The sequence below is a fragment of the Oenanthe melanoleuca genome, chromosome 2 (assembly GCF_029582105.1).
Source record: "Oenanthe melanoleuca isolate GR-GAL-2019-014 chromosome 2, OMel1.0, whole genome shotgun sequence".
In the NCBI taxonomy this organism is placed as follows: domain Eukaryota; kingdom Metazoa; phylum Chordata; class Aves; order Passeriformes; family Muscicapidae; genus Oenanthe; species Oenanthe melanoleuca.
The window spans coordinates 102,816,662-102,841,706 of record NC_079335.1 but is presented as its reverse complement, the minus strand read 5'-3'; the positions used below and the strand labels follow the sequence as shown (position 1 = coordinate 102,841,706).

General features: G+C 36.1%; 1 protein-coding gene across 2 annotated transcripts in view; it reads left to right on the top strand.

Annotated features, from left to right (window-relative positions):
- The window catches only part of SEPTIN7 (septin 7), a 61,395-nt gene extending 39,652 nt beyond the window's left edge, over positions 1 to 21,743 (top strand). The window contains exons 3-13 of one of the 2 annotated variants that reach the window (XM_056486059.1): positions 1,401 to 1,501; positions 2,112 to 2,246; positions 5,165 to 5,282; positions 6,836 to 6,928; positions 8,159 to 8,255; positions 10,267 to 10,318; positions 11,138 to 11,263; positions 15,344 to 15,364; positions 17,654 to 17,789; positions 20,048 to 20,187; positions 20,731 to 21,743. In XM_056486059.1, the coding sequence (XP_056342034.1) occupies positions 1,401 to 1,501; positions 2,112 to 2,246; positions 5,165 to 5,282; positions 6,836 to 6,928; positions 8,159 to 8,255; positions 10,267 to 10,318; positions 11,138 to 11,263; positions 15,344 to 15,364; positions 17,654 to 17,789; positions 20,048 to 20,187; positions 20,731 to 20,770 (1,059 nt within the window). In that variant the 3' untranslated portion in view covers positions 20,771 to 21,743. The remainder of the gene's footprint in view (positions 1 to 1,400; positions 1,502 to 2,111; positions 2,247 to 5,164; positions 5,283 to 6,835; positions 6,929 to 8,158; positions 8,256 to 10,266; positions 10,319 to 11,137; positions 11,264 to 15,343; positions 15,365 to 17,653; positions 17,790 to 20,047; positions 20,188 to 20,730) is intronic. The other variant, XM_056486060.1, reaches the window with a different exon arrangement.
- Positions 21,744 to 25,045: the final 3,302 nt, after the last annotated feature.

The following is a 25,045-nucleotide window of genomic DNA, read 5'->3' as shown; positions in this document are numbered from 1 at the left end:
ATTGGAATCAGTGTTTTGCTTGTGCAAGAGAGATTTAGTCTGACTTTCTGCAGTGTTAGTTTATCTTGTGGATTTACATTGCACCACATAAGTGGTGATTGCAGTGTTTGCAACAAGGTTCAGGTGTGGCTGTGAGAGTCTGCTTTACTTACATAACAATTAGGGACGTGCAAGAGCTTAAGAAGCATTAATATAATATTTCTTAAATCTTGAGCTGGTGAAGAGACCATCCAGATATGGTTTATTATAAATAGAACTTTGTTTTATCTCCACAGTTAGGGTTTGTGAGGCTTAAGAAACGTTAAGCAATGAGCAGCAAGGTGGCATCACCTAGAGTCTTCCAGCTCTCGTGTGGTTCTGGATAAATGGCTTACATGGCTGATTTCTTGAATCCATATCTAGAAAACAGTGTCACTATGCTTTAATAGGAATTGTTTTAATATCAGGGGAAAAAAAGATCATTAAATGTCTGAGCAGTTGGAAAGAAGCCAACATTGAGTTCATCATTTCATACTGCTGTGCATCTCACTTGATAGGACAGTGGTGTACAGCACCTTCTCAGGCAGATGGACCTGACTTTGGCAATATCAGTAATTACTGAAATATTAGTAGGAAGAAGGGGGTAGCAATCCATGTGCTGCTTAGCCTAGATCTTGTCTGTTATGACATGCTTAATCTTTTTGATGACAGGTTCACTGCAAGCTGCCTGAACTGTGTTGCAGATGGGTGGTCACAACTGGAAGTCACACCCAGATATTGCATCATTCTTTGTGCTGATGTAGTTGCCTTCTGAGGCAGGTTTCCATCAGCGACTTGAGCTAACAGGAGCCCAATCCATTGCAGTCACATGAAGTCTAGCTCAGCAGATTGCAGCCAGATTGTATTACTTCGCAATATAATTCTGTTTGTAATAGGAAACCATCACTTTGTGATTCCATTCCCAGCCATTATGCTAGCTGAAGAATAAATGTATTTTTTAAAAATACATTAAGAGGACTAGAAATGTCTAAGGTGCTTGCGGACAGGATTAGTTTTGAAACGTGTCATTTTCTTTGAAGTGACCCAGGTGTGCAACTCTGTCAAGTTAAATGCCTGATTAAGGTTTCTTCTGTTTAATCAGGAATTTAAATATTAAGATGTCCCATATACTTATAAGGTTCTTCTATCACTGACTTTATTTAATTAATGACCTTTGTCTTTAAAAAATATTTTTTACTGTAAAATCTTTGAGATTTTATAAGCAAAACACAGACACAGTTTACCTCTGAAGCAGAAAAGTTAGCAATTCTTTGTCAGACTTCTTATTAATTGAATGCTTTTTCCCAGTGTTTAAGATAGTTGAAGATGACTAAAGATGACTAAACTGCTAAAAATTTAATCTTACTGTATTCATTTTACAGGTTGAGCAGTCAAAAGTTTTAATCAAAGAGGGTGGTGTTCAGTTACTACTTACAATAGTTGATACACCTGGATTTGGAGATGCTGTGGATAATAGTAATTGGTAAGACATTATTTGTATGTTGTCCCATGATAATTTTGCATTGCATTTCTTGTGTGTATGAGATATAATACCTTGTGATATATTTGAAAATGCAGGCTTTGATATTCAGTTAAAATACTAACACTTTTAAACTTTTCATTTAACTGAAAACTTCTAACTACTGTAATTCCAAGTCCCTTATAACTTTATATAACCTTTATAACTTGTTTGAAGTCAGCCCTTAAACTGAATGGTGCATTTGGCTCTTTATCCACACATGCAGGGTGCAGAACCGTCTTCTGTGCTGTCAAAAGACGTGATCAGTGAAGCATATTCCTTTAGCTACACTTCTGAAGTAATCTGTTTAATGCTTTTACAATGAAGGTGGTTGTGTTTGAAAGGTTTTTTCAGTGGACTCACATGCTCTATCTTCAGACCTATGTAACTCAATTTTAGATTGAGGAGTTGGTCAATTGCAGTGTTGAAGTATCTTAATTTAAAAAAAGTAAATGAAAAGCAAAACAGAATACCCCAAGCTGTGGGGAAATTGTGAACATCTATTTCTTAGCAAAACAAGGTTTCTTCATTTAAATAATGTAACTTAAGTTTTTTATTCATGTAATCTCTGCAGCTGGCAGCCAGTTATTGACTACATTGACAGTAAATTTGAGGACTACCTGAATGCAGAATCTCGAGTGAACAGACGCCAGATGCCTGATAATAGAGTGCAGTGTTGTTTATACTTCATTGCTCCTTCGGGACATGGGTTTGTATTAGTGTATTTTATGTTTTCATTCTCTCTTATCTCAGATAAATATCCAAATTTGTCAATCTGAGTTCCAAAGCGGATTTTCTTAATGGCCTGCAGATAATGCTTTATTTCAAAGATGAGTTTACTTTGGCTTGTCAAATATTAGCAAGCCAAACACCAGAAAATATGAGTGCACATTACCTGCATAACAAGAGAAATAGAATTTTAGCAATGAAAAATACAAAGACATTCACAAGTGCCACGTCTGTTTGTGATCTGTATGTCTTTAGATCACATTAGAAGAAACTGGTTCACGTGTCAAGCAACAGGATTTTTCTTTTCCATTCTTCCTCCCATTAATGTAAATTGAAGATGGGAAGTGTCATGCTTCCTTATAAGCATGCCATAATTCACTTGGTGTGTAGTATTTTGTCTAGTGGCAATTCTGCTATAGGCATTGCAGATTTTTTTCAGTTATTATGTTATCTTGTATTTCTGCTTAGTTTTCACTTGATCAGACTTCTATCTAGTGGTAGACAGCGAGAACTGCATTTTCAGGATGTATTAGGTACAGATTAACTATCTGAAACTGTATCTTTTTATCATGGTATCATGATTAAATTTGTCAAAGATGCTTGAGTTACACCTTCAAAACCAGGAGATGAAGATAAGTCTATTCTACTGTGTAGGTCAAAACCAGTAAAACTTTGTGGAGTGCTGAAGGAATTTAAAGAGTATTCCTCAGGCAGTAAAAAATGCCAGCTGTTATACTTGGCTTCTGTAGCTAGCATTGGAATGGGTCTAATAATTTTGAACTGTACATATGCTTCCAAATATGGAAAGAAATGTCAGAGGGTGGAGTTTTTCTTATGTAGACTTGCCTTTATTAAGTATTTTGCTGTTGTTCAACAGGCACATTTGTAGTGCCAGTTTTGTTCAACATGCATATCAGTTTTAAATGCAAACACTTGAATTCTTGACTACCATTTTACTAGTGTGCAAATCCAAAATGTAATTAAAATAAAAGGAAGATGATTCCTTGTGTTATTCATTTCTGAGCTAGTTTTCCGATTCTTCAAAAAACATGTCTTCCCTCCACACCCCCATATCTCTCAGAATTTCCTAAATTAGTGGGAGGTATAAATTGTTCATAAGGAAAAAGAAAAGTAATATTTCTGATGGATTAAGATTTGGTCACTAAATTTGTGAGTCTAAAAACTGTAAAAGTATATTCCTTGTACAGGTATTTAATGTTATTTTTAGGGGAGAAAAAGGTGTAAAATTTTGCTAGGTTTGCATACTGTTTTTCAATTCCTTGAATAAATGCTTAAAATTGTCATCTCAGTAAGGAAGTTAATGAAGAAAATTGGTGCTACTTTTAGCATTCATTTCCTCTTTTAAGATGCTGCCCTCTCTGAAAGGACAGAGCTCACTTCCTACCTGGTTTTTGTGGTGATGCAGTCTTAGCTCCTGTTTCTTCTGCAGACAGCAGCACATCTAAAGAGTGTCCTCTTTACTCTTAATGCATAATTATATTTACGTTGAATTAAAGCATTTGCAGGTGAACTTACTTCTGCTTGTGCTTTTAATGCATTTGTAAAAACCTGCTTTAGAAATTTAGAAATTAAAAAAAAACAAACCCCAACAGTTAAGGTCCTTCCATGTAATGCAACCCACCATTTTTTTAGCTAGTGTTGCCATAAACATGTGAAATGATTGAATTGGTTTCTGTGGAAGCAGGGGGGAGAGAGTGGTGGGGCAGGAGGAGCCTTCCAGGTAAGTGAATTGGGGCGATGATGGCAGTCTTTCTGCAGTTTTGGTTTTTTTATGTAAAGCTTTCCTGCTGCAGTCTCCACTGTAAACTCTCAAGTCCTTAGGTGAGCAGACCTTATGAAAAACTCTGCTTTGGCAGCTGCTCTTCAACTAAGTGTTGTTGCCCTATGTAGCTTTTTAAAGCAAGCAGAGGGAAAGCATATTAAGGTGAATGGATAACCAAAAAAGTGCTTATAATATAGATGTGCTTAATGTTAGCTATTTAATGGACACATGTTGAGAACTGGTGAAATCAGTGATGGGTAGAAAATATTAAAATGAAGTTTAATATGTGTTCTTGAACATTTTCTTCATTCTTATGTATGGTTTTCAGAAATTTCAATACCAAATTAATCTGGTTTTAGTGTTCCTAATACTAATTTGTTTTAGATGAAGAATAATCTTGTTAAATCCTCTAAGTGAATCCTTTAAGCCTGATTAACTTGCTATCATTAATGCATCAAAACCTCTCTCAAGTTTTACTTCAGGAAACAGGAAATACTGACCACTTTGATCCATATACATGGTGAATATACTACCATGCAGCCATCCTATACCCATATGATGGTCATTGTCATCCACTTTCATAACTGTCTTTTTGTTTTACATACCAATTTAGAGATGAGATTTTTCTAATTCATTTGTACATAGGCAACAGAGGTTACCATCTTCAACAATCTGCAGGTCTTAAAAGAAAAAGTCTCCTAGCCCACTTTCAAGAAGTATACTGAGACATGGCTTTCAGAACCTGCAACTGGATGTGTGAACAGAGCATAATTCACAACTGTGAGCTCTTATCAGTCAGGCTTTAAGAGGGATTACCTTCCAGCTAATGACACAAATTTTACTACCTTCATAGGAGAGTTCTTATCTCTTGCTTAAATGAGTGTACTTTCAACTAATAGAAGAATCATGACTGCTAGTAATATTAACTTGCCACTTATTCCTCTTGTATTATACAATTTAGAAGATTTCCTGTAATAATTACAGGTCGCCTTTTCATTTTCAGTCGTTGTCACTCATAAATCAATGTACTAAGAGTAGTTGTCAGGACAAACTTCATCATTTGTACAATCTCGTTTAATTAATACGAATTGCAAAGCTCTAATGCTGTATTTCAGGCTTAAGCCTTTGGATATAGAGTTTATGAAGCGCCTGCATGAAAAAGTGAATATCATTCCACTTATTGCCAAAGCAGACACACTTACACCTGAGGAATGCCAACAATTTAAAAAACAGGTGAGTTGAAAAATTAGTATTTACAACATAGGATAATTTAGGAAGTTGATCCCTATGGAAATGGTGAGATTTAACTTACATACAAAGTTTAAACCCCGAAGCAATAACTTGAGACAGCAAAGATCTCTAGATCTAATTATAATTCTTGGTGAAATAATCTTGTTTCTGTCCTCAGGGGAAGAGGTTTCAAGTATAGTATGTTTCTTGGCAAGTGAAATAATTCACTGCTGAGATAAAAATCAGTAAGGGAGGAAAGAAGCTTTCAAGATTTAGGTGCCTAACAGAAGTGTGTTAAAAAAACAAAAGGTATTCAGCAGTATTACAGTATTACTGATTGAATTGTGGTATTCACTTCCATGTTGATGCACTGTTATTATTAAAGATACCTCAGGTATCAGTAGACCTGTTCACTCTTGGGCATGGTAATAAATTTTAAAGATGTTGAGATGATTCTGACATAGATACAACTGATATAATGTCTTTGTATTTGTAGAATATATTTGCTGTGAGGGTCTACAGATGGTTTGTTTTATTTTCAGCTATATGGTCAGGGTAGAACAGTTCAGCTTTGTAGTATTGTATGAAGAGGACAAGGAGGACCCAGAACAAGATACGACAAAGTTTGTTTTATCGAACTCTAGTTCTAGTCCGAGTTTAGAAGAACACAGAGTTCTGAAAAGAAGGTGGCATTAAGAGGTGGCGTGTGTAAAACTCTTGATTTAATTAGATAAGATTAAAAATTAGATGAAAATATGAAAGGAAAAAATGGTAGAACACAGAATATTTCTAAGTATATAAGCAGCTTTATCAATAAGTGGATGTTAAATATGGGGGACTTTCCCTAACCAAACTTTAAAAACAAGTCCTTTCATGATTTGGAAACTTAACTTCTCTTAAGACTGCAAACCCATGAGCCAGAAATAGCCCCTTGGTTTTGCAGTGCAGCTGTCAGCTAAATTGTCTAATATTTTTCTGTCTTAAAATTCTACAAAACTAATCAGCTTGTTTTTAAAAATACCATTCAGACAAATAGAGCATCAAAACAGGACAGTCACTTTATTGATGATGCTCTCAGTTAATTCTTAAATTTTGATTATTACTCACAGATGCTTTTCAACACTGCAAACTCCTAGAGTTAGTCCATCAGTTACAAGCTCTGTTAAAATAGGCAGGTGATCCTGCTTCAAGCAACTGATGCTCAGATATGCTAGAAACAGAAAAGAATATCAGTGGCAGCAGTAGGTGTTGTGGGAACTCAAAGACTAAAGGTGCCTGCAATTATCTATTCAAGTACCTGGCTTTTTTTAAGGGACCAAATTGCAAGACTGGTTGGACTGTTTTTTAGGTTTTGCACCTAATTCTATGCAGGTAGAATTCCCATTAGGGGTCGCCTGAGGGTGTTAAACATCTGCAAGTTTTACGTTGTAATTTAAGTCACCTTAATCTAAAGGGTTTTACTTATCTAACAAGAGGAGAAGAATCAGACTGCAGCAAAAAAAATCAGGCTGTTATAAAGTATGAAATCCTCAAACAAATAATAATTTTGTTTCTAGATAATGAAAGAAATCCAAGAACACAAAATTAAAATATATGAATTTCCAGAAACAGATGATGAAGAAGAAAATAAGATTGTTAAAAAGATAAAGGTAAGCTAAACTTTTTCTTTTGAAAAAGTGCTTGTGGAGGGGCAAGAGGGGGTTGAGTTCGAAAAGTGTTCAGTCAACAATGAAGAGACCACCAAAATGTTTAGAAGATAGAAATCAGGTGTAAAGCTGTTCTAAGGGTCAGTGTTCCTTATGAGAAGCAAAGAATGATACTATTAAGTCAGATAAGTCCTTCAATGGCTAAAATTCAGAATGAGAACACTAGATCACATGTTCATTAATGAACTCTTAAAGATCACCTTTTAAAATTCATCCTTACTTGACTTCTGTTCACCCTTCACAGACTACCACTTTTTTTTTTGATTCTGAGCTTTGAGGGAGACAAGACACCTTTCAGACAGAAGTGTACAGTAGCATGATGTGTGTGCTACGCACATATTACAGCTAATAGCTCTCTGGCTGATTGACACACTGAAACCTTAATGGAGATAAATGACTAGAGAAAATCTAAACGACTGTCAAGCTGTTAAAAGGCTTATTCTTAGTTTACTTATGTTTTTAATTTGTTCTTTGATGTTGGAGTCCATGTTGTGTATGTTTCTTGAGCCTTGCTTCTGTTTGTTCAGTAGCTATAACAGCTTGTAAGAGCTTCTAAATTTTTTCGTTACACGGTAAATCTCCTAGGAGAGATAAATACAAATAGGACAAAAAATGGAAGATATTCTGGGACTAAGCCTAGAGAAGAGCAGAATAAAAGCGAAGACAAAAGTGCAGAATACTGAGCTTTGTACTCTGTCCCTTTCTGCCCCTTGAAGCTGCTCTTTGCTCCTTTGTTGCTTGTTATACTGGAGGCATTTTCAGTTCAGCTGAAAACAAGAACTTAAAGTAGTTCTTTGCCAAACCTTTAAAAACTCGGTACAAGATCCAGTCAAAGCAACAGCCCTTGTAGCCAGTGTGTGTGTGATTTGGTAAATAATTGTGCAGTTGAGTAAACAGGAAATGGTTTGCCTCTTGCTTAGCTTACTAAGTAACACTTATTTCTGTTCCTTAACTAGATTTACAGAATCCAGCAGCATAAGGAATTCAGAGGGAGTGTGTGTATATATAAGTCATTAAACTAGGCAGAGGTCAATAAACATCACTATTCTTGCACTTTTGGGTTAGCTGCATTACACTGCACTGACCTAATTTACATCAGGTTGATACATGGGCGTGCTTTCAGTATGTTTTGGCAGCAGATTTTGATTTTTAAAGTCATACTTTATCTTGTAGGACCGTTTACCTCTTGCTGTGGTAGGTAGTAATACGATCATTGAAGTCAATGGCAAGAGAGTTAGAGGAAGGCAGTACCCATGGGGTGTTGCAGAAGGTAAGGCTTTCTTATGATTTTTTAAATCCATTTAAAACTTACTAGACATGAGTCTGTGTTTGAAATGCTTGATCTGAATGGTCTTTCATCTGGAAATTAATTGAATATATAATTTTGTTATTTTGACAATATTGGAACAAGGTAAAGGTTCTAGCAACATGTAACTTTGTAAGCAGATTTCTGATAAAAGCCTCAGTGAGAAATTGTAAAACCTGTAGTAATTTATCGCAGGTAATGATTTAAATTACTGTTAAGTTACAGTTGTTAAACTGTTAAATTACCATTGTTTTCTAGCCTTTTAACCTTAATTATCTTCATCTAAAACCTGTGCATTAAATTCTTCTTTCTAGAGCAGTCACGTTATAAATATTAATTTGATCAGTTAAATTGTCATAAATACAATTTTTCTCAAAACATCTGAGCCTTAAGTGCTTAGATGCTTAAGGGGTGTAGCAGCAGAAAGGTACGTGGTAATAAATAGTCCTTGTAATTTTTTTTTAATTTTTAGTTTTAAAATTTTTTTTAAAACTTATTTTTTACTGCTGTTGAGACTTGAAGATAACTGCATGTTCTTGTGGCAGCCATTTCTTGTGCTTTAGTGCCATTCATATAGTTCAAATGCCACATGGCATGACTTGCACCATGCTCTATAATAAAGCGATCACTATTGGACTGTTTTTCCATGATCATTGAGTTTTTTCCTTTGGTGTGTCTGTATTGAATAAAGAGACTATTTTTTCCCTCACTACTTCTGCCTTCCAAGGGCAATGGACTATAAATTTGATGCAGTGTAAAACAGACCAAAAAAATGCAATCAACAAGGAGTGTATGGACCAGTGTTTTAAAAAGGAATGCTGTAACATTCTGAAGTGCATGTCTGGCAGGAAATGAGGTTTGTCAGAAAGTAAAAACCAGCTGCATCAGAAAAGATCAAGCTTTATTTCAGGCTCTTCTGTTGGCATTTGGAGATGTGCAAAATGGTGTCATTTATTTTAAAACAAACTTCTGGAAGGTTTCATGTTTGTGATTATATGACTTTTGGAAGGGAAGAGCTAGCCTAACTAAAAGGAACCTCTTGGAGTGGCTTTCAGTCTATCAGGTAATGACAGAGATGATGCTTTTTTGAAAGTACAACTTCACGTACCATCTGAGCAGAATTTATCAGTCTGTGTAAAACCATGGAATAAAATAATGCAGGAGTGCAGATGAAAGAATGAACACATAGAGTGGCAATGTTTTGCATTTTTCTGTAGGATTCACTGAATTTGCTTGGGCTATTTTAATTCCTTCATCCTGTTTTTTTCCCCTCCTTGCCGTGAAAATGTGTGTCTCTACTTCAGAGGCACATTGGAACCTGCCCTATGCCTTGCTTTTTTGTGTGCTAAGAGCTTTGTGTGTTGCCTTCTCTGTCTGCACATCAGGGAGTTCTGGAGCATGCATTTTTCTCCAGTGTCATTTCATGATCTCTCAGGGAAATGCTCTCACAGCATCAGCCTTTCCTGCTTTAGTGGGGTGGTAGGCACGGTAGAATAGGTGGCATCTAATGACAGCCGCCATCTCTCTCTTGATCTGTAGATGGGTGCATCAAATTCAGTACACAACCTTCCTTTGCTTCATTAATAAAGGACTAAATCCATGCTAAAATTAAAATTAAGACTTCTGCAATTTACTGGGCATGGACAAATAGGTTTTTTCACTGAGTGTCTTGATCCTTACACAACTGTGCTAGCAGTCAGCCAAAGGATCAAACAGTTTTAAACTGGCAAAAGTGTGCTTCTGTTGTGGTAGTTTATTCTGCTGCACTGACTCAGAGTACAGTTTGCCAATATGGCTTAGGGCACGTAGAAACTCTGCTAGTAAGACACATTAATGCTTTCCTTCTGTTGTTTAAGTAAGGAAAGGCTATGGGAGTAATTTGTGTTTGGAATGAATGTAGATGGGTGACATCTTACCTCTGTGTAATGTACAGATTTCGGTTGACATCTTAACAAAAGCTTACCTCTTCTTGCAGTTGAAAATGGTGAACACTGTGACTTCACAATTCTGAGGAACATGTTGATAAGGTAAATAACTGACAGGTAACATTAGTTTAGTGGTATACCTGAGAGATTGGGAAGTCATACTGGAAATAAAAGAACTTGAGATAGTGAGTTCATATGAATTCCCTTATTTTTAATTGTAAACAGTTACCTTATATTTTATGATAACTTGTTATTTATGTTATTTATGATAACTGCTTGCTGTAGTGCTGATATGTACTTAGTTGTAGGCATTTTCTAAAAACTTTAGCACTGAAAATTTACCTAAAGCAAGATTGCCTGTGCTTTGTTGTGTTAGGTGCTGAGTCCTATGGTCCCACCAGTCCACTACGTGACATCTGCTGTAAAAACTGTTAGTTTGATTCTTAAGCTTTTCTCTAGGCTGACAATGGAAAATTGTGAAAAGAAGTGAATGCTTTTAAGTTAGTCTTGAACTTAACTTTTAGCTTTTGTAGAATTAAAAGATAGAAACTAGGAAATTCTGGCTTGTTGTGTCTTGCCATGCTTTTTCTCACCTACAACAGTAGTAATGTACCGTTTTCTTATCTACCTATCAAGTACCTTCAAGTTTATCCACAAAACTCAAACTTTCTAAAGACTGGTCCTCTAAGTTAGTGTTTGGAATATTGCAACCTTTTGGTGCAAAATAATCTGATATTTCGGTGCCTTTGCTGTCTTGACAACTCCAATTTAAATGGCAGAGTTAACAACATTGTGGGGAATAGGACATTTTTGGAGGAATATAATTTAATTCAAGACAATCTGCAGAATGAAGAGGGACTGATTTTTTCAGATAGTATTTTGTATTTGTACACTAAGCTGATAAATTACTCTTATTGACAGAACTCATATGCAGGACCTGAAGGATGTCACTAACAATGTACATTATGAGAACTACAGAAGCAGAAAACTGGCAGCTGTTACATACAACGGTGTTGACAACAACAAAAATAAAGGGCAGCTAACAAAGTAAGTTCCTGTTAAGGCTGTATTGCACTTTAATTTTTTTACTCTTTTTTTTTGGTTGACTTGTTTTGTGAATGTGCAGTGGTATTTTCAGTTTTGGATTTTTTGAGAAGTGCCAGTGGGTTTATATGTATGTAGCCTTCAGTCAGTTGCCTCTCTGCTGTGTCTGAAACTATATGCCTCTTGTTTATTTGTAATTTGGGGTTTTTTTCCTCTTTCAAGAAGGTTTACACTAGTTTCACTGAACTATTAAATAATAGATTCAGTTTTGAAGAGAATTGTTACATTTACTCTGAGTTGTGTTTCACTGGTACTGCAAAGTTTTTATGCATTAGTTTATATTTTGGTTTGTATGTTCCTTGTGGAATTATTGGTTCTTCTGCATGAATGATCAATACTCTGTGTTAGGGATGTTTTTAAGAAGAATGGGTTAATATTTGCTTAGAAACTCCAAAAAAGCAGACCTGCTACTGTCATCTTTGAAATGCTGCTCTGGCTATTCATATGGCTGCTTATCATGGTAGGGGAATTACTGTAACATCATTATCTTTTGTGAGAAGGGAGTTGCAATGCAGTGTTTGGGGGCTTTTGTAGCTGTTTTTTCAAACTCTGATATTTCATGTTTATTACCTCTGACAAGAAGTTATTTGCCAACCTGATGAAGTTATTGAAAGATTTAAAAGTAGGCTCTACTATACTCTGAATTGTATAATGCTATTTGAGAATAGCTACACTAAAAGATCCTGCTCTGCATGTAGTAACTGCATCAATAGTAATTAGTGATTAATTTATAATTAATGGTGCTCTTATTTTGTACTATTTTTAAGTACAAATTTCTCAATCAAAATATAGGGTACTATTCTTTTCAGCTAATGGTATGGACAGTTACAGCTGTTCTTTTTGAAAAAGATCCCTGAAATTAGTTGGAAATGCCTGCTATTTGCATCCATATGATAGCTACAATGCCATTTTTTACTAAAGAAATGTCTATTCTACACTCTTCTAATGCTTTAGAAGTTGAGGGAAAGATTTAAGTGGATGTGATTTAGTTTAATTTACTGTGAGTCTACATGAGACTTCCCTGCTCAGCACTGACAAAAAATATAATAGTTTATGTCAGTTATAGCAACTCTTCAGAAGTGTACTTGCATTTAAGTAGAGTTTCTAATGAGGTCAAGTCTTAAAAATACTAGTTTTCAAATACATGTGTCCATAACATTGTGTCATGTTTCTTGCCATCATGTTATCCCTGACTCGTATGAGTGCACGTAGCAAGTATATCAGGTGAAAATGTAGTAATAGGAGTGCAGAAGAGAAAATTCTGCATTTTCTCAAGGACTTCTAACTTGCTATTACTATACTTTTCACTGTACTATTATTTGCTGTTACTGTACTGGAAAGTTAATCTTTTTTCCACATTGTTATTTGGGATATCAGAGGAAGTTGTTTACATTTTTCTGTGAGTGTGTCATTGAAGACTGGAGTTTCTTACATGCCTTTCAAAATCTTAGTATGTTTTCCTTAGGTTTTGGAAAATCTGAATTTTAGGGACAACACTTTGACTGTTTTTGTGCCTGCTTAGATTTGTGTTAGTCTGCACCTACAAGCTCAATATGTTACCTCATCCATATAAGGACTGATTATTCTGCATTCTTAAAAATAACAAGAGAGTGACTATTTGAAATTATTTTTTTCCCATCTTGCAGACACAATAAGTTGTTATTTTATACAAGAATACATCTTTGAGTAGGTTTCAAAACTCTTTGTGACCTTCATTCCCCCCTCCACCCCACTTAGTTTCCGATAGCACTCCTGATACTTCTTTTTGATCCAGAACCTACAACTATAAGGGTCTGTAATTACTTTGCTTTCCGAAGCATGCTCACTTTGCATCTCCTGTCACTTTAGATCACTGTGCTGTCTTGAATATTTCCAGGTGAATGTGCCTTCTGGAACTATTTTCTCCATTAGAAATCTCTTGCTTGGAACACTGCAGTACTGCAGTTCAGCGATGAATAAATACAATTGGTGCTCTTTGCTATCAGGGTTTTGTTTGGTTTGGCTTTTTTTGTTCAAGAGAGTGAGTAAATAATTGCAGTTTGGTTCAGCCTTCTGAAAGATGGCCAAGTGTATTCCAAACTCACAAAGACTATTTTGAAGATTTTGTAAGAGTTTATTCCCCAGAACATAGGCTGACATGAAATTCTTGAATGCCTGTGCTGGTTATGAAGCAGCTGGTGCTATTTTTCTGTTTGTACCTTAACCATATAGTTGAGTTGCAGCTTTTTTTTTTTGTTTTGTTTTGTTTTGGTTTTTTTTTAAGCTTTAACATGCTTTTTTGGCTTCAGTATGTTTTGTAGCTTTCGGTTTTTTAATCTACTATAGTTGAAGCAGCATAGAAGGCATCTTCCTGATAACCATGTGCCTCCTGGAAACTGAGGGGGAGGAACAGATTTTAACAGTTTATCTGTGCCTCTCCTTAGGAATTTTGTGCTTGCCTGCTGGCCATTTGAAAGAATTGTCTTTGTCTCAAATTGGGGCAGTATTGTTTCTTGCATGGGAGATAGATCCTGTATCTCTGTGTGAGAATAGAGACATGCTGTGATGCTGTCTGGTGGCATTACAAGCATTTGGTTAAACACAGATACACCCTCTGGCTCTGAAAACTCCTGAACTCTGCTGGTTTTTGAGAAATTGGGAGGGCAGACATACCAGGAGACATGCAGTGGTGCTTGTACTTTTCCAAAAGTATCTCCTGCTGGCAGCTGTTGGAGGCCGGATTGACCTTTTGTACCTTTAAACAGCTGTATTTTTATGATCCTAGCGGATTCAGTTTTTCATGCAGCTGTTAACATATTTCTTTGGGCAAAAATGCTGATGTGAAAACAAATAGAAGTATATGCTACAAATTTTAATAATACTGTGCAGATGAATTGAAACATTTTTCTGTCCAGTTAATAATCTTAACTCTGATTTGCTTCCTTTGATTTGGTGAAACTTGTCTGTTCTGTAAGTAACTTCTTTACTTAGGGGCAATGCAAAACATGTATTTTCCATGGTTATGGAGCTTTTTTTTTTTTTGTATTTGAGGTTTAGTCTGTTTTTTTCAAACTTTCAATATCATCCTAATCATTAAAAAAAAAATATTGTCACGGTAGTCTTCACATATGTAGATAACTTGTCTCTTTAAATTGTGTAGTAATTGTAATTTCACGTGTACTATGTGGCATGCTCTAAAATTCAGATGTTGTAATTTGAGAAATCTTTTTGGTTTGCTGTATGAAGCTGCCATCTTCAGTGAATTTAAATGTAAAATCTTACTTTTATTGAAAGTCATATTATACATCGTAAAGATGGGTCTTATCTATCGTCGATCCAGGGTAACAAAATACACAATGTTCTAGTCTCTCTGACTGCTAAACCTGGACCACTTCCAGCTCTCCTTTTGCCTGTATTCTTGGCGAGTTCTGTGAAACGGCTCTAATGCCATGAAGCCCATGTGAGAGGATGGTGAGATGGGAGCTTGTATTCAGCCCGTTTTTCGCTGAGCCGAGGCACGCTGAGTGCAGCGTCGCGGTGAGGTGGTGGTGCTGCAGCCGAGCCGCCGCTGAGACCTCTGCTGGCCGTGGGAGCCAAGTGCTCTTTCTGCAGCGTCTGAACATTCCCGGGCATTCAATACACTGAACTCTGCTAGCTGACAGATTCTAAACGAGGAGATAAGCCTCTAGGTGACATTGGTTTCCGAAAACTTGTTTAGAGCAAGTGGTTGTTCATGTCACTAAAATATTTAAAATCTTTTTTAAAGCATAGGTGTTGTAGGAAAACTATTCCTGAAAGCATCTGCACATCAAACCTGTGTTAATATTGACATGATGTAGTGATCAACTAACTGAATTTGAAATAAATATAGCTAGCTTTAACTAACAATTTTTCCTTTTAGTATGAAAAATCTGCTTTTGGGGGAGCACATAATTAGCTTTAGGAATCTAATAATATTGAATTTACTTTTTTAATTACTGCTTTTTAGTTTTGTGGTTTTATTTAAGCATGCTATGCTAAGCCTCTGTATTTTTTGTTTTTTAGATTTGACACAGTTGAAGGCATGTAAGTGGTCATTTAAATTTTTCCAAAAAACTTAAGACAAAAATTTTATAAACACAAAGAGGATTTCACTGTTCGGTGTTTCAAATTTAAAACAGTTTCCTGATACCCTGCTCCTGGCATTGTTTTTTCCATTAGCAGTTGGTTTGGTTTTTTTCCCCTAAAGCTGTGCTACTGTAAATTTTAGGAATTTATAAATGCTTACAGTGACAAATACCTCTGTAAAAACCCATCCTCTGTAGAAAACTTTTGGCTAAGATTCAAGTCAAATTTGGTCAAATTTCAAAAATCACTGGAAGTACATAAATTATGGAATTCCCCTGGTTTCTGTCCATAGCTCAGTCATCTTTATATAGATGCTTATAAAGAATTAGTGGAATTTTTATCCATACCTGTAAATTTACAGTTCTTCATTGAATTGGGGATTTAGTAACCTTGATAATTTCTGACCATGATTTTATCTTACTACCTGCTTGCAGAGGTTCTACTTTGCACATATCTACAATAATTTTTAATTTTTGCAGAATAATGTAAAGAACTGTTATTAGAGCACATGTCCTCTGAAATCAGTTAAATGTTATACATTTTATATCTTTGTTTAGTGGTATGTGTTTTTCTTTTCTTTCAGCTCTTTTTTTGTGTATGTTTTTGTTTGTTTGTTTGTTGTTGTTTAAATCCCTTGTATAATTTTGTCCTGAAATACAGGGTGATGTGCTTTTACCTGTGTCACATACTTAGGACCTAACAAAACCAGTTGTGATGTATGTTGTAAAGCTCTCAGCTCTGTAAATGCTTCCTTGTCAGTTTAATCAGATTTTCTGTGCAGACTTACTTTTACCACTCTCTTAAATACAGATTGCATGACATCCCCATTAGATTACTAAGTTTGCAATAAAAGAACAGTTCTGCACCCCTTTCAAGTTAAAACTGCAGCAATGATTCCTCAATATTTATTCTACTTTGTAGATTAATTTTGAAGAGCAGATGCATTTGAGAACTTTACATCTCTTGAAGAAAATAGTCTTGTTTTAACAGATGCTTAACTTCCACAAATATTGCTACTCATCTCTTCTTTCACTTCCTTAGTATTTTTGTGCATTATTGTACCTCACCTGTGTTTAACCATAAATTTTTTCCATGTAAAAGATTGCCAGCAGTTGGCCTTTTGAAAGACTAAAGAAAAAATTGAACTGAAGGCCTATTTCAGTTTTGCATATTATACAGTATCTTACTCACAAGTCCAAGCATTGCAACTATTAATTCAGATTCAGTTTAATGTATATATTAGGCATCCTCTGCTGATTGATTGTAACAATTCCAAATATAATCAGTTCTTCATTTTTGCCAACACAATAGTTAAAACTCTGTCCTTTTAAGCCATAGATACTCGAAACTGAAACAAGTGGTCAGTGATTGGTTTTGATTGCTCTTTGTGGAGCAGCAGAGTCTTAAAAAAACTCATCAGTAGATGACTTTAAAAAATCATCAGTAGATCTCAATCATCATGGTTTTTTATTAGATATATACAGTGAAACTTACTGTTTAAAACCCAAATCACCATAACATGGGTAGCAGGCTTATATAGCTTTAAAAATTCAGTAAGTATCAATCCAGGAAGTTGTACCATAAAGTATATGGAAAAATTAATGTACATTATTTTTATACATTACATTTATTAATAGCTTTCTGAAGGAAAACCTTCCAACTAACACTTTGAAGTACTGATGTTCAGTTGCCCAAACTTTTCTTTTGAAGCTGATCTCTCTTTAAAACTGACCAGAGCATTCAACACAGTTCTAATGTTAAATGTCTCTTGGGCTCACTTGGAAAGAGGGAAGATCTGGAGAGAAAATAGAACTTTAGCCTGCAGAGCTCCTAATTTTCTTATTATATCCATTAATTTTTTTTATATTTTTGAATTATGGGAAAGGAAAAGATGCCTGAAGATCACTTGGAAGATGCTGATTTTCTTTTTCTTGTTATAACATTGATTTCCTCTCTTCCTATGACCAGGTGGTTCTACAGATAGAAAGTCAAGAGTTTCTGTTAACCTAAATGTAGTATAAATCAATTGTGTGGGAGGAAAAGACACAGTATGAAATATCATTTTGAATAAATCTCATCTAAACAGTTAATACAGTAATGCAAATTGAATTTAAGCTATCAGTGCCTACAGCATTGTGTTTCTCTTACTGCATTAGTATTTTTGTCTGGCTTTTTCCAGATACCCTAATCTAACAAACAGGGAAAAGAGTTCTTATTAGCTAACTGTTTCTTCTGGATCTATGGCAGGAGCCCGTTGGCACAGATGGAGGAGGAAAGGAGGGAGCATGTAGCCAAAATGAAAAAAATGGAAATGGAAATGGAACAGGTGTTTGAGATGAAAGTCAAAGAAAAAGTTCAGAAACTGAAGGACTCTGAAGCTGAGGTAATCAAAGTGTTTAAAACACCAATATAACTTGAGGCTGAACAAGTGTAGAGATGGGACTTTTTGCCAAGACTTTGCAACGTAATTGATTCCACATTGGTTTATATGTGTAAAGACAATACCGTTTTTCTTTCTCAGCTTGTTGCCTTTGCTGAAATGGTATAAGCCTAAATTTAAAATGTAATTTTAATGTTCACATGCATTCTATTTTTATTTTCAGTCATAGTATGTTAAAATACTCCTGAACTTCCTTACCCTCTTCTTCTCCCTTCAGAACATTTTGTGCTTATTCTTCTTGAGACTTTTATGCCTTACATAAGCTAATGCAATAATGATCATGTGTTGTGTGTATTGAAAAAGTATTTCAGGAATTGGACGCAATGCCTATAGGACATCACCTAAATTAGAATTACTAGGCTAAAGAAGAGTCGGGGATTTGTTTTTGTCAGTGTTCTGGTATCATTTGAACAAATTTTATGGATACTTAGCTCCAGATTCTGTCATCTCCAGGTGAAGTCCTCACAGTGAAACCAATTTTTTTGCAGGCTTCAAGGGTCTCTGAAAATGATCTTTTTAAGGGACTATTATAATTAAAAGTTTAAGTTTTACTTAAAAATTAAGAGTTTTTTAAAGTTTTGGGTAAGCAGTTTCTCACAAGAAGCCTAATAGAGAACTGTCAAAGTTCTTAAAGTTTGTCTCCAAATTTGAGGAAAAATGAGGAAACTTGAAAGGATAGTTGGAATGCTTGGCAGCCTAGGCACTGTAAGATGCCAAGGCATACTGTGTGAGAGGAAAAAATCAATCTAGATTTTTTTTCTTTTTGAGAACTGAATAGATAGGGATATGAATAGTAAGATACACCAGTCAGCAATTTGAGGATTTTAAATATGCGTGTTTTATCTGGGTCATGGTTTTTGTAGTCACTTGACATATCCTTTCCTCAATTTCTGTCTTGAATCTTTTTGAGCCCTTTCATACTTCTGGTCTCCACATTCTCCTTCTTACATGGAAAAAAAATTCCTGGTGTTCATGTACTATCTGGTGACTTTTTAACCGAGTGTATCCTCTGATACCAGTTTTTATTTACACGCAATTCATTCTTCTTTCTTCTTCACCATTCATGGCTTTGTAAACTTCTGTTGTATTTATCTAAATGTAGAAAAGTCGACAACAGACAGTGCCACATAAAAATGTGTAAAGGAAATACATTTTTCAAGGATTTGTGTAAAACAGGGTCTTGCAAAAGAGTAAGGAAAAAGGAGGTCATACATCACTTTTTCTGAAGTGTGGACATCAGGTCAAAGGAGGGGATTCTGCCCATCTACTCCACCGTGATGAGACCCGTCCCTGGAGTGCTGTGCATCCAGCTCTGGGTTCCAGCACAGGAAGGATTTCGATGTGTAGAAGCGAGTCCAGAGGAGGCCCACCAAGACAATTAGAGGGATAGAGGACCTTGTATGAGTGAAGGCTGAGAATTGGAATTGCTTTTCAGTTGGAATTTCAGCATCTGGGTCCCTGCCCTCGGCAGGAAGGTTGGAATTAAATGATCTTTAAGGTCCCTTCCAACCCAAACTGTTCTATGATTTAACTCAATTAGAAAAAAAAACCAAAAACATTACACCAAAAGGAATCACTTCTGACAAGTGTTTTCATCCTCACAGACAGCACATTTTGATTGTCAGTCTGTCCCATCAACTTGCAGGAGAGGATTCTTACTCTGTTTTGGAATGTATGCAATTCGCTTCCTCAATAATACTAATTCATTTTATTAGTGAATAAATTAATCCACTTAATTTATTTTTTTTCTAAATAGATCCACAACATAGTTAATGCTATAGGATTAAATCAATATTTTGGTTTTTTCCCCCACAGAAAGTCAAAGATCCTGCTCTTTTATGCATTAGTCATACCCAAATGCTCTGTAATTTGCTGCTTAATGTTTGTGTCAAATACCAAAGTATTTTTAAATTTCCTTTTATTTGCTAAACGCAGCTGCTTAGAAATCCTCTTTGTAAACTGGGGCAGCATTTGGGCCATTTTCTGTTAACTTTAAAATGAAGCTATGGGATTAATAACCTTTTGGTTTCTGTTATTGGCAGCATCTATTTCATTAGAGTTTTTAGTCTGAGCTACTTTCTCTGAAGAAAAATAGAATACATAGTTTTGTTGCATTAGTAACTTTAGTTGCTGGTGTTTATTAGTACAGTTCCAAAAGTTGCTGTGTTTTCTGTACCTACTGACTCTGTAATCTTCTACAGCTGCAGCGACGCCATGAACAAATGAAAAAGAATTTGGAGGCACAGCACAAAGAATTGGAGGAAAAGCGTCGTCAGTTTGAGGACGAGAAAGCCAACTGGGAGGCTCAACAACGTATTTTGGAACAACAGAATTCTTCCAGGTAAATTGAAGTCTTGTCCTGCAGTTCATGGTAAAAGTTCTGTAGCTTTCTGCTCAAAGAAAATTTCTGAGACAGTAATGGTCCATCATTGACCACTATAGAGGTGTCACTTAAAAGCCAAGAAAAATCTTGAACTGCTTTTGGTTACAAATGACCGTATTTCAGGAATAGTGGGAAGATTATTAGCTTCTAAAGCAGATTTTATCTGGCAAAAACATGGTACCCACACATAAACATATCTGAGTAAAAAAATAAGTGTTTATATTGCTAGATTGCATCAGACTTCTGGGAGATGAAGAATTAAAGCTTTGAGAATGAAAATGGTTAATTCCCCTATCCCTTTGGAGGGGAAATCTGGTGATAACTGCATTGCTTGATTCACACAGTGCAAATACTGTGTACATAGTAAGTTTCATCCATTGTGAAAGCAGTAAAGCCCTATTAAAATGGCTGTTTTAGAATGTCTATATAATTTGTTTTAAAAATCAGAACAAATATGCATTATTTAACAAACCTTTTTTTTATTATTTAATGTCATTTTAGAACCTTGGAAAAGAATAAGAAGAAAGGGAAGATATTTTAAATGCATCGATTTGACCACCAGTTATGTATTAGTTGCCAATATGCACACTGGACATCAGTGTTTGTTGGATCCGTTTGACCAATTTTGCACCAGTCTTACCCACAGTAATGGATTTAACAGCATGACAAATTTTTATTAATTTTGATGGAGAGTGAGATTCCTTTAATTGTCTAGGGTGTTGTGTACTTGGAAAAATAACACCTCCAAGTACCTTTTTTTTTTTTTTTGAACAGGTGTCATTTTCGTGCAAATGAAAGCCTTTAACTGTTGTACAATCATGTACTGGTGGTTTGACGGTTTACAGGATATCAAAAATGCAGGACTCTAGACAGTTTTAATGAGGATAAATTGCCATAATATGATGCAAACAGTGCTTCTCTATTATTGTAAGACAAGAATTCCATTCAGTGCAGCATATACAATAATGTAATTTAGTCTAACACAGTTGACCCTATTTTTGACACTTCCATTGTTTAAAAGGACACATGGAAAAACAAAAGTTGTAAGCTTACAGTGCACCTAAGCTTTTTATAACAACCCTTTTATGTTTTGAATTCTTTAAATATATGCTATTCTCATTTAGTAACTTCTTTAGCCAGAAGGATCTCATTACTGCTTCATTTTTTTGTAATAACATTTAATTTAGATATTTTTCCATATATTGGCCCTCCTAAATAGAATATAGCTTCTTTCATATGGTAGGAACCAGTGAGTAAAACTTTCCTTTAACTCCCTTTTTACATTTTATGGTAAGTAGCAGGAAAATGCATTTATAGGTCATTTCTAGGCAAAATTGTGGAGTTAACTACCAACCTGTTTCTACCTGTGTGCAGTCTTTATTTTACTAGGAATGGGAATATGGCCTCGAGGAAAAACATCACCATTTTGCATTTAGCTGTATTCATATACTGCATTTCTGTATTTTTGTTTGTATTGTAAAAAGTTACATAATAAACAATGTTGTGATGTAACACCCTGCTGTGTCAGGAATAGTAATGGAGTTGAACAGCTGAGTACTTCTCTGGGAATGTGTGAACTTTCTCTCTGATTGACCTGTGTCTTTGATTCATCTGAGAAATCAGTTTAGGGTGTAGAAGACCACATTTCCATGGCCATACTCTGAATTGGCTAAACAAGGATCTTTCTGTCTTGCCCAGGAGAGGGCACCAAGTGCCTGCACACCCATCAGCTCCCCTTCCAGCAGTCCTGCTTTTCCTACTGTTCTTACTGCCTTTTGCAAGCTTTTAGGAACTCTGGTGGATGGGTGGGAAACAACACATTTGTAAGTTGTTAAAAAATTATGGGGACTTCTTATGTCTATATTTGCCTATGGAATAATGAAGAACATATAATTTTTTGCAGATGTTCTCTGTATTATCCTTGTTATCACTCTGTTTCTGCTTATTTATATTTTATGTGAGTTATGATTGCAGAAATATAATTTAATCAGCTAGTTTCTCAAAGAAATTGCATTTTCAATAGTCTGCACAAAGGCCTCCTTGTAACTAATTTCAAATATTCTGCCTATCTCTTTTTCAAAGAAGATACTGAGTATCAGTAAATGGACATCGCTTTCACTTGCAAGTAAATAGAATTGCAAAACCTGGTCTGTGATACATCTCACAGGGTATATACACTGCCTGCATCTACCCCTCAAGTTTCAGTTTAATTCAATAAATTGAATTATTTAATAACCAGGTAACAGTTACATCTAGGACAGAGTTCTGAACTGTTTTTTGGATTCCACAAAACTGAGGATGCACTCTATGTGGGTATATGCTGGTACTTTAGCATCCCCATTTGCTCTGAAATAGAGATGTCATTTATCAGGAAACTTGATTTCACTATGCTTTTCTTCATTCTCCCCACTGTTATTCTCTAGCTTCTCACACACACTCAGGATGATCAGAAATTTGTATAAGCTCCTTAGATCTTTTGTATTATCATAGAATCATGGAATGGTTTGGGTTGGAAGGGTTCTTTAAGTTTAGTTCCAGCCCCTACATCATGGATAGGGACAGCTTCCACTAGACCAGGTTGCTCAAAGCCCCATCCAGCCTGGCCTTGAGCACTGGCAGGGATGGAGCATCCACAGCTTCTCTAGGCAATATAATCTATTATATGGCATTTATATTTAAATGAAAATGCAGAGCATGTGTTTGGAGTTCTCTTCTGAAATAGAGCATTTCCCTTTTGGGGAAGACTTCTATCACCTCAGCTTTTATTTTAAATGCTTTGGCTTTTCATGGAGAGTTTGGGCTGCACCAGAGCTTTTGTATGAGAAAAAAATAAATTGAGAATGATATGTGAACCTCTACAATACAGTAGCTGTGTAGCCAGTACAAAATATGTCAGCTGATGAAGCTGACTATGGGATAGCCCAGGCTTGTATTCTTTTTCTTCTACTGAATAAAACATAATTTCAAGGTGTTATTTCGGCAAAGCCGGAACTCATTTTACTTGCTAATATTTGGGTACTAAAATTTCCCTGAATTAGTGTCACAACTCCAAGCGTATGCAGCAGAGGTTTTGTGGTGTGTATGCTGATTAGCCAGAAACCTGTCGCATCCAGGTGTCACTGGATACTGCTGACTTGTCTGCTGTTTCAAGTGTGCAGGGAAATTTTGCCGCTTTTGTATGAGACTGAAGACCTCCATTCAGCTTAGTGTATGTTCTGTGAAAGAGGTAGTGAGGGAGAGAAAATAATCCTGCTCCTGCCAAGCATGGCACTGCAAACAGCTGTTGAATGTGCAATTGCACTTAAATATGGGTGGTAGATAATATTTCATTTTAGAGATAGGTATAAAAATGCACCTATATTTTTATGTATGAAGAAGTGAGTAAAGACTGCAAACTTTTTCTTCTGATATAAAATGCATTCCCACATTGGGTTAGTTTATCTGGCTAATGACCACAATGAAGGTTCAGCTTCCTGAGTATCAGGATGCTGAAATTGCTGCTTTCAGCAAGAAATACAAAGTTTTGAGGGAGTGATGTAGTTCTTTTTGCTTTCACTATAATTTTACCATTTGATAGGCAGTGAGCTGCTGATGCTCTGACTCCTTGAAAGGCTACATGTTGGACCTCTTTGGTTCAGGTGACACTGTCACCAGAGTACTCTTGTGGTCAGGCTCAGGAACTCTCAGGAGTTCCTCAGTTGGGCACCTTGGGGAATGCAAATCTACATTTCCCCTTCACGATTTTCACAGTAAGAGATTCTTAATTGTTGATGATTGCTTTTGTCTTCATTGATTCAAGAAAACCCCTCAAACAGAATTGGTTTAAAAGAATGCTTTTAAAGGTTTCAATATAGATAAATCAATGTGGAAGTCAAGACTAAGGTTTATGCTTTGACAATAAGCAGGAACTGTAGCTGAAGTTGTGGAGTAAGCCAATATCTGAAGGGTTTGTCTTCCTGTTTGTCAGCATTGTCAGGCTGATCTGTCTGGGTAGTGAGGGCAGGCTGTGTTAGTGCCCAAAGTAAAGATGTACTTTTCCCTGTGGATTACCTGATGAGGTTGTTTTTGCACACAAGATCTTGGGTTTCCAGCCCTTAGTGTTTACAAGCCTCTCTCAATGCAGTTGATGTTTCTCCATTGCAAACATCTCTGTTTCTTGACCTTACACTGTTTAAAGCTCAGCAAAGTCAGTTGCTCCCTTCTTCACAGCCCATATCCACCTCATCCCATATTCTGGTGAATATCCTGTTCTTCCAGGTGCCTGGTGAGTTTGATGGCCAGCCATCAGGACAGCCTGCTCCTCACACCAGGTTCTACTGTGCTACTCTTCCTGAAAATGGGCTGTGCCTGCCAGCACCTTAAGGATTGGAGCACATCTCGACCTTTGCTGCATGCTGTGGCTTTGCCCACCCCTGCCTTCCTGTTACCTCTTGGTTACTTCTCTCAGGAGCTACTCAGCTTGTTCTTGTTGATAGCTTCCCTTGCTTCTAACTAGTCACAAGTGTTTTGTGTTAGAAGTGTGTGTTATATCCTGGTAAAAATTACACAGGTCACCTTCAGGGGGTGCCAGTGGGATTCCTCCCCCACACCTAGATCTAAACACCAGCTGGTGCTGGAAAAAAGCACTGTTCCTGTCCTCTTGGCTTGATGGAGGTTATTGGTTGTCTTTGGCTCTGGACAATAGAGAGGAAGCCTAATGAACAGAAGGCCTTCCCTTGCTGTGGTCCCAGGAATATATAGCTGTGAGCCTGGAGAGTTTTATCCATTCATTGAGTATCCACAGATGACTGGGGTGTTTCTGCATGAGCAGGAGGGG